Source organism: Pangasianodon hypophthalmus, chromosome 1 (genome assembly GCF_027358585.1).
Source record: "Pangasianodon hypophthalmus isolate fPanHyp1 chromosome 1, fPanHyp1.pri, whole genome shotgun sequence".
Taxonomy (NCBI): domain Eukaryota; kingdom Metazoa; phylum Chordata; class Actinopteri; order Siluriformes; family Pangasiidae; genus Pangasianodon; species Pangasianodon hypophthalmus.
Genome location: NC_069710.1, coordinates 4,980,779 through 4,988,683, shown reverse-complemented (window position 1 = coordinate 4,988,683; position 7,905 = coordinate 4,980,779). Strand labels below are relative to the sequence as shown.

General features: G+C 38.1%; 1 protein-coding gene across 2 annotated transcripts; it reads right to left on the bottom strand.

Annotated features, from left to right (window-relative positions):
• Positions 1-500: 500 nt before the first annotated feature.
• ssr1 (signal sequence receptor, alpha) lies at positions 501-7,568 on the bottom strand. 2 transcript variants are annotated; one of them, XM_034310074.2, is made up of 9 exons: positions 7,401-7,568; positions 5,656-5,783; positions 5,448-5,547; positions 4,943-5,205; positions 4,483-4,559; positions 4,218-4,296; positions 2,766-2,859; positions 2,425-2,439; positions 501-1,861 (listed from the first exon to the last, which is right to left on the bottom strand). In XM_034310074.2, exons 1-9 carry the CDS (start codon positions 7,468-7,470, stop codon positions 1,794-1,796), a joined length of 894 nt encoding a protein of 297 aa, XP_034165965.2. In that variant the 5' UTR covers positions 7,471-7,568; the 3' UTR covers positions 501-1,793. The 2 variants fall into 2 exon arrangements, with proteins under 2 accessions (XP_034165965.2, XP_034165994.2); XM_034310103.2 differs by lacking the exon at positions 2,425-2,439 and having other exon boundaries at positions 7,401-7,567.
• Positions 7,569-7,905: the final 337 nt, after the last annotated feature.

Genomic DNA, 7,905 nt, shown 5'->3' with positions numbered 1-7,905 from the left:
TTTAGTTTTTGAAAGTTCATCAAGCTCATCTGAGTCATTAAGGCTAAGGTATCAGTTATCCCAGTTAACACAGCCTTCACAGATTGAATCTGTTGAAGAGTTTCTGAACAGCTTTCAAACACTTGAACTTGTCATAGAGGAAACAGATGTTTTGCCTAAGTCATTTCGAACCAACATGTTACAAAAACCACAACTGTTGTTGCTGGATGTTTATAAGGTTTCATGATTGATCATGTTTATTCATTGCTAGCTAGCCAGCTGGAAAGTTTGCAAGTAAACACACTCTGTAGGGCTGATGCGTTTCAAGATTAAGGACTAATAAAACAGGAAAACAAGGTAGTAGTTTCCTCTTAGACATAAATAAGAATACAAGACTAAAATAACTTATAATTTACTGAACCAAAAATTATCTAAAGTTACATACATATATATATATATATATATATATATATATATATATATATATATATGTATGTATGAGGAAAAAACCAAACATGAACTCACATTTATGTCCATCTTTATTTTGTACTTTTCCATGTGAACCCACAATCTCTTCAATATTTTTTCATCGTTAATACTTGTGTGGGTAGCCTTAATTGCACCATTTGTTCAACAAAAAATGGGAACAATTGTTTGAGTCTTTGCAAAGTAGAGCAGAGCTAAAAGTCCCAATGAGAGAAAGCCATGACTAAGTAGAGAAACCCTGTGAACTGCATGGTTTCAGCTTATGCTTCAATTGGTTGACATTTCTACATGTAAATGATTCTCAAACAGTATCAGTCAACCTTATAAACATCAATAAGAATGTTATCAGTCAATAAATCACACACCAACTAAAAAGCATGTACATGTCTAAAGCACTGATTGCTGATATACCATGGGTTGGCAAAGCCCACAGGAAATATAAGGACCCATTTGCATACAGTAGTGTACTATGCTTTTAAAGCACACAATATTAATTATGGGCATCCAAATCCATGCCACAAGACACAGCATTTAAAAAAAAAAAAAAATAGACCCAACAAGAAATAAATTAATCCACAGACTCCCTGTTCCAAGCACCACACAGTATGTACTATCAGTGCTCTTGGAAATCATACTAGGAGATTTAAAATCCTGAAAAAAACACACTTGAAAACTGAGTCTGGGGACATTCCGAGAGGTGAATTGACAACGGAGAATCAGAAAAATAGGCACAATCTGGGAGCTATTGAGTCCATTATTACAATTGGCTTTCATACAGTGAGCAATCCTCCAAAACCAAAATGGCAGAATAGAATGGCCCAAAACAAAAACGCAGTGCACTTTAAAAATGTGGCAAACGCACACTCGTATTGGCTGGCAACAAGTAACTGAATTAGTGAGGAAGACCCAGCTAAGCATACACGTGTGCATGAGGACAATCAGTGCCAAGAAAAAATTTACAACAGAGGCATGGCTTTCTAGAAACAAACGAAAAACCTCCACAAACCCTAACGTGATTATGCCTCTTATCCACAGATTAAAAAGCAAAATTGTGTCAAAATGACTAATCTCCAAAAAAAAAAAAGAAAAAAAAAAAAGGGAAAAAAGGAAAATAATTACACTATTACAGTGGCTGGAGTAGCTTTTCATTGTTGTCAAACGTTTTTTTTTTTTTTTTTTTGCTTATTTGTTATATTTTTAAAAAATGTGACCATATTGGTAAAGATGTACGTGTGTATTGACCAGTCCGTAGGCGTGTTGTATGATGGTCAATCTGTGCACAGTAGCATGCACCATACAGCCATGAGCCACAGAGCTACACTCCTTCTTCACTCATCTGATCCAGCGGAGCGCTTCTGCGTCCTCTTACGGGGTGATCTTCTGGGAGAAGCCTTATCTGGAGGGAGGTAAAAATAACAATCATTATTTCCAAATCACTATATAAAGACTATAAATCACTTTAGATTTAGAGTCATCCTCTTTGACCACCTGATGCCACAACTAATGTACAAGTCAATAAACAGAATTTGTGCCTACATTAGTTCATTTACAATACTAATACTGTCCCATCAACGTTACTTCACCACCATGGGCCCAACTGGGTTTGTAAATTTCAAATCATTTTATTGCATAAATGTTAAAATTAAAATCTTAGTAATATCCCTTTAAAAGAAATCATTATGAACAGAATAAAGAAAATTTGGATGTTAAGCCCCAAGAGCTGTTTATTTATATATTTAAAAAAAAAAAAAAAAAGCCTTTTTGTGATTGAAAAGAAACTCGTAAGACGACGGGAACCCTGCCACGTAACGAGACCTCTTCTTGTATTGGAACCTTTTAATAAATCTTACAGTAGGAAACAAACGGCAAACTTGCAATAGAATGAAAGAGTTTTAAAAAAAGAGAGACCTTATCTGCTAGTTTACTATCACGTTTCTGACAAGTAAAAGGAAATCTCACCTCGCCGACTCTGCACTGAAGACGCAAGAGGAAAGAGAGAGACAGAATGAGTGATCCAGAGAGTGAGTAAGCAAGAGCACCGCCAGCCAAGACCATGCAAGACAAAAGAAGGGAAAATACAGAAAGCCAGTGTTTGTGTCAGAACAGTTATTAAGATTCAAAAGATAGGTCAAAATGTGTGAATGAAAAAGCAAAGAAATTTTTATATACGAAATAAGGAAAAAGAAAAAAAAAAAAAACAGTTCAAACCACCTTCTCAAACAAAGGAAGTTTAAAAACAGGCTCTTTGAGCATATTTTAAATATCTATTAAGAAACTACATATATAAAAACAGGACTTACTGATCTGATTGAGTGTCTCCTGAGGGATCCAGCTCATATCAACGTCATTATGGTTGGAAGTCCCCATCTCCACCTTGGCCACAGGTCTCCTCCTCTGCAGAGAGATAGAAGCGACCAAATGCTGATAAGTGGAAATTCTCTTCGAACATCCTCAGTGATCTTCAATAAGCCTCCCTATATTTGCTTCAATTATCATAGAACTTCAGCAAGGCCCCATTCACACCTGGCATTAACATGTGTCGAGTGTGATCCGATTGCAAGTGGACAGCGCTAAATACAGGTGTGAACACGGACAAATGCATCTCAAAAGACGCATTGTGTTCCGATCACTTGAACCATATTTCATGCGTATGACATCACATTTGCAGTGTGAACGCAAAAGTGGCCCGATGCACCTCGGACAGCAACGATTGACCGCCTAATCGACTGCGTCACTGCGCTAGCCGTAAAATCATTGCAAGACTAGAAACAGCAATGAATGGTAGCGTTCTCCACTACTAGGCTAAAGGATAAAGACAAAGCTACAACCACAGAAACAAAAGCAGCTGCTTTTCATAGCTTCTTTCATCATCTCATCTCTCATTCATTTATTTCAGTTTTTTTTTTTTTTTTTTTTAAAAAGCAGACCACACAATAGAAACAGCCACTATAGGTACACAAGACAGGATTCGAGAGACACTTCTGTATGAAAATAAATGCCATAGAAGACTGACATAATAAAGGAGAGCGTCATTTTTCCTCCAGCGGAAATTATGTATGAAATTCTATCAGAAGTAGTCACTGGAGATGTAAACAGCTATGTGTTTTGGTTGTTCACTTGCGTTCAAATCACTCGAGACGTCTGTTAATAGCAAGTGTGAACAGTGCCTGACACACACTCTCTAAGCTCCCTAATTTGCTTAAACTAATAATTTGAGCTATAATAATATAAAGTGAAATTCCTCAAGTGTAACTTAAATCCACTGTATGACAGCAAAAACTGTCACTAAATTAAATTGCTAAAGCTCAGTTTTCTTGGAGGAGACAGGTTCAAGCAGATCACTTTCAATTATATTCACAACTGCATATTCTAAAGTTTTGGCAAAATGAGCAATAACTTTACTGCAATGTCTTATTGTCATGTTATATGTTTTTGTGATTGGGGTATTTATACTCTACTGCCCCCATCCTTTATTGTGTCCCCATACCCCGTCCGTGCATGCTTCTTATTCTCACTGCTCTTTATTTATCTCCTGTCAGCACTGTGTATATCATACATGTATCTTGCACCTTGGTCGGGGAGAAATGTTATTTCATCTCATTGTGTACTTGCACACTATATACGATTGTGATAGTATTAAAGCTCGACTTCACTTGACCTGCTTCGCTCAGGGCTACAACTCCCTCAGTAAGGTCAACACCAGGCCAAAACCTACACGTCATACTTCATACGTTCCATTACTAGACTTTTACCTTCCTAGATTCCAGGAGCTGATGCAGGCCAACAACCACCAGAAGCCCAAGCCCAGAGAGGAACACATACATGAAGATCCTGTGGGAAGAGGACAACCTAGCAGTTATTCAACATTCTTATCAAGGTGGAGAAGGAGGGGGAAAAAAAAACAAAAAAACAAAACACACTTGAGAAAATAGTATGAGAAACTTATGACCAGCCAAGCTAAAAGCAGGAATTAATTTCTACTTTTTATAATCCCTCTGTTTTTCAAAATTCACTCACGTCTCTCCATCCAGACCATCCTCTTTCTCAGTGATGGTGACTGTCTGGTTAAACACTGCATCCTGGAAAACGTTGCCCTGTTATAAAAACAAATTAAAAAAACCTAGAGTTAAACTGTCTCTTCCATTTCTTTTACACCATACAGAAACATTCTTTGGTGCATACTAGATTATTTTTGTTGTAAAAGATTAAATGTCATTTAAGAAAACAAAGCTTTAATATGCTGAGTTATGATTTTAAATGAGTCTAGGCTTAATTGTACACTTTATACATGAGTATATCATCCTCAGAAGTAATCTGAATAATCATGAATTCAACTTCCCCTTGCTACGAGCAATATTGTGTTCCCAAGGTGAGCCTGCCCAATTCTGTGACCACCACAGATGGTTATTGATATAATCTCTGTAATTGGTCTACATCTTTATTGTAGTGCCACAAATCTCTACAGTGTCACACTCACACTGCTGTCTTTGTAGTTGAGGTTGATGACCAGGCCGAAGGGGCGCCCGCCCATCGGCTCAGCTGGGATGAAAGAGTACTCAAACGTGGCCTGGCGCTGTGGAGGGACCACCGTGCCCAGCTGCAGAGCAGTGAAGTTCTGGATGTAAAACTGAAAGTCCTGAGGGTAGCGGAAAGAAGCGTCCAGAGACTCGACCACAAAATTTTCACTCCCTTTATTGGTGAAGCCCAGCAGGAATTTCACAATGTTGTTGGCTGGAAAGTCTAGAATTAAATCAGCAGTAAACATGTAAGCAAATTATCTAACCTGTTGCATTTCTCAGCAAACACATCTGATTACATCAAGTATAGAGGCATAACCATAAACAGAATTGTTAAGAACCTGGCAAGACTTTGTAACCAAGAAGAGTAGCATTAGAAATTAAAAGATTTGTAGACAAACCACAAAATTTGTATCCAAATTAGAAACTACAAAATTAACACTGGTAATTTGGGGGTGCAGCTACCTTCTCCTTTGACAAACAGAATGGTTGTATCAGCATTAGGGGAAGGCTTCATCTCTCCTGCTAGAGCTTCTTCTTCTTCCTCTTCATCTTTTTCTTCAGTCTGACCCAGATCAATCACAACGATTAGATTTATGTGATCCATGTAAAATAATAACAATAATGAATAAATAATAAAACCTACAACTAAACTATCATCTTATGCTCATACCAGTTCTGTGTTTTCATCATCTTCCACCTCTGCTTCATCATCCTCATCTTCAGCAATCACATCATCAGTAGTATCTTCATCAGCTGCCTCTTCTTCTTCTGTAACATCTTGCGCAGCTACTAACGTGCCTGAAAGGGACAAAAAATATAAAACCCACTCATTTTCTCAACCTTCTCATAGTGTCAGCAGTGTATTGCATCAGATGTGTTTGTTTGGATTAAGAAGGTGTTGGAGTTCACCAATGAAAATCGGTCTTGAAAGATCTTTGATCCAGGAAAATTTCAAGGTTCAACTTGCACATACCTCATTCCCCAGTCTTAACGGAGACACTATTATTTTGTCTGTTGCAATGTCACAAAATACAGGATTTATACACCAGACGCCATTACCCCTAGTCCTCACCCAGTCCCTCCAATAAGGGTGTCAAGGGTGTCCATTTCTCCATAAATTGGTTCATTTGAAATCTTAAACTGTGCGTTATCTTTTCCAACACATCTCCTTCAATGTCCGCATCCATTCCTCAAATGTCGGAGCCATTCGGATTTCTGGAGCCAATTGTAATGTTCTTCTTGGCTGCTTCCAAGCGTATTCGTAAAAGATTCTCTTCCCAAACTCCTAAAACTGGCTTAGGCTATGCATTCGATTTTTTTTCCCCCAGTGTTGGCATACTCCTTGTGTTGCCCAATCATGACTAGATCTCCCCTAAAGCACTGAGGACAAACAGCAGAGCTGAGCAATATCCGGCAGGACCTGTGTAAGGCTGCACAATCGTGTTTTGACACTACACATTTGTTATTGGAAAAAAATAAAAAATTACTGAGCCACATTTGTGGGGCTGAGATATAAAGCCTTAAGTGCACCTTCAAGTTGTTTCTTTTTAAGCAAACAAAATCAGAAGTAGACCAAAAGTAAGCTTCAGCTGTGATCTTATGAATAATCAAGATACTTGATCTGATCTGTAAATATGTAACACTGCTCCTAATCTGTTTTACACATTTCCAACTGAAACACAGACAACAACAAAATAATAATACGAAGAATTATTATTAATTATTTCAGGTCATCATGACCACTGATTCTTCTCCTCCAGAGAGCTTGCTGTCACTCTCTTAACACACACAAGTGGCACAGAGATCTGTGACTGAATCAACAGACAGGCTCTAAGCCCAAAAGACAAACTTATTGAGCATTATACTGAGTTTCTACACAAAGTTCCCACTCTGTGCTTGCTCTTTACTCCGTGTTATCAGGTTGCAAAGCTAGCAATCTGGTTCCCCATTAGCTAAAACATTCTCTCTGCTACAGAGATCCCTTACACCTACTACTAACATGGTGAAATAATAACGCTTATATGCCTACTTCCTCATAAATCCTTTTTAGCAGGCTGCAGCACCCTGCTTCTGTAAACTAGCAATGCTGTAGTGCAAGCTAGCACTAGCACTAGCAGCGCTAGCCGTTAAGGACACGTCAGTCCAGACGCGCTCAAGCTGAATGTAGCGAGCTAGCTATTTAGCTTCACTGAGATAATGAAGAGTGTTATAGAAAAGCCTTCCCGCGTACTAAGCACAGACAGTTCCTAATATTACGCATGTAAATAAAACCCAAAGCTTACGACATGCTACATTTGTTGAAACCCCAGCGTGCACGAGCCGGCCTACTGAGTTAAAGCTAATCAGAAATCCAGGCAGGCTAGCCAACAAAAAAACAATTAAAAACAATCGCTTTACGCTTCCCAGACGGCTTACCTTTCATGAAAATAGTTGCTGGGAATGCTAGCAACAGCAACAGTAGTAATTTTGGAAGGAATCTGAGCATTTTGGCGAGTTGAAACAGCGAGACTGAGACTAACAGCGAAAACACGCGCAGCTAGTGCTCTTTACCCGCTGCTGACCAAGAAATCAGGGCTTCTGCGCATGCGCAGTGTCAGAATTAACGGCATGACGGTTTATGACGTCGAAAAAACCAAGGAGCTCAGATTACCACAGAAATAAGATAATTCACCACCAAAAAACTTTACTTTTTAGAGCTATCAGTAAATCTCAAACAACGTTTCTTCAATCTCGGAATGTTCTAACAAAAAAAATTATACTTATAGTTATTTTAAGCTTTACAGGATGTTTGTGTAACTCTTTATTATTATTGTTATTATTATTATTATTATTTTGTTTTATTTTCTTTTTACTTCTTTATTTTTCATCTACTGATCCCCTGGCTCTTTCAGATGTTTTGTATGGTATACACAAGTTGTTC

Excerpts from the sequence above, each read along its gene's own strand:
- ssr1 (XM_034310074.2), bottom strand. The coding sequence starts at position 7,470 with ATGCTCAGATTCCTTCCAAAATTACTACTGTTGCTGTTGCTAGCATTC. Across the intron at positions 5,548-5,655 it reads ATGATGAAAACACAGAACTG|ACTGAAGAAAAAGATGAAGA; the intron begins GTATGAGCATAA and ends GATCTGGGTCAG. Across the intron at positions 4,297-4,482 it reads GATGGTCTGGATGGAGAGAC|GATCTTCATGTATGTGTTCC; the intron begins GTGAGTGAATTT and ends CTCTTCCCACAG.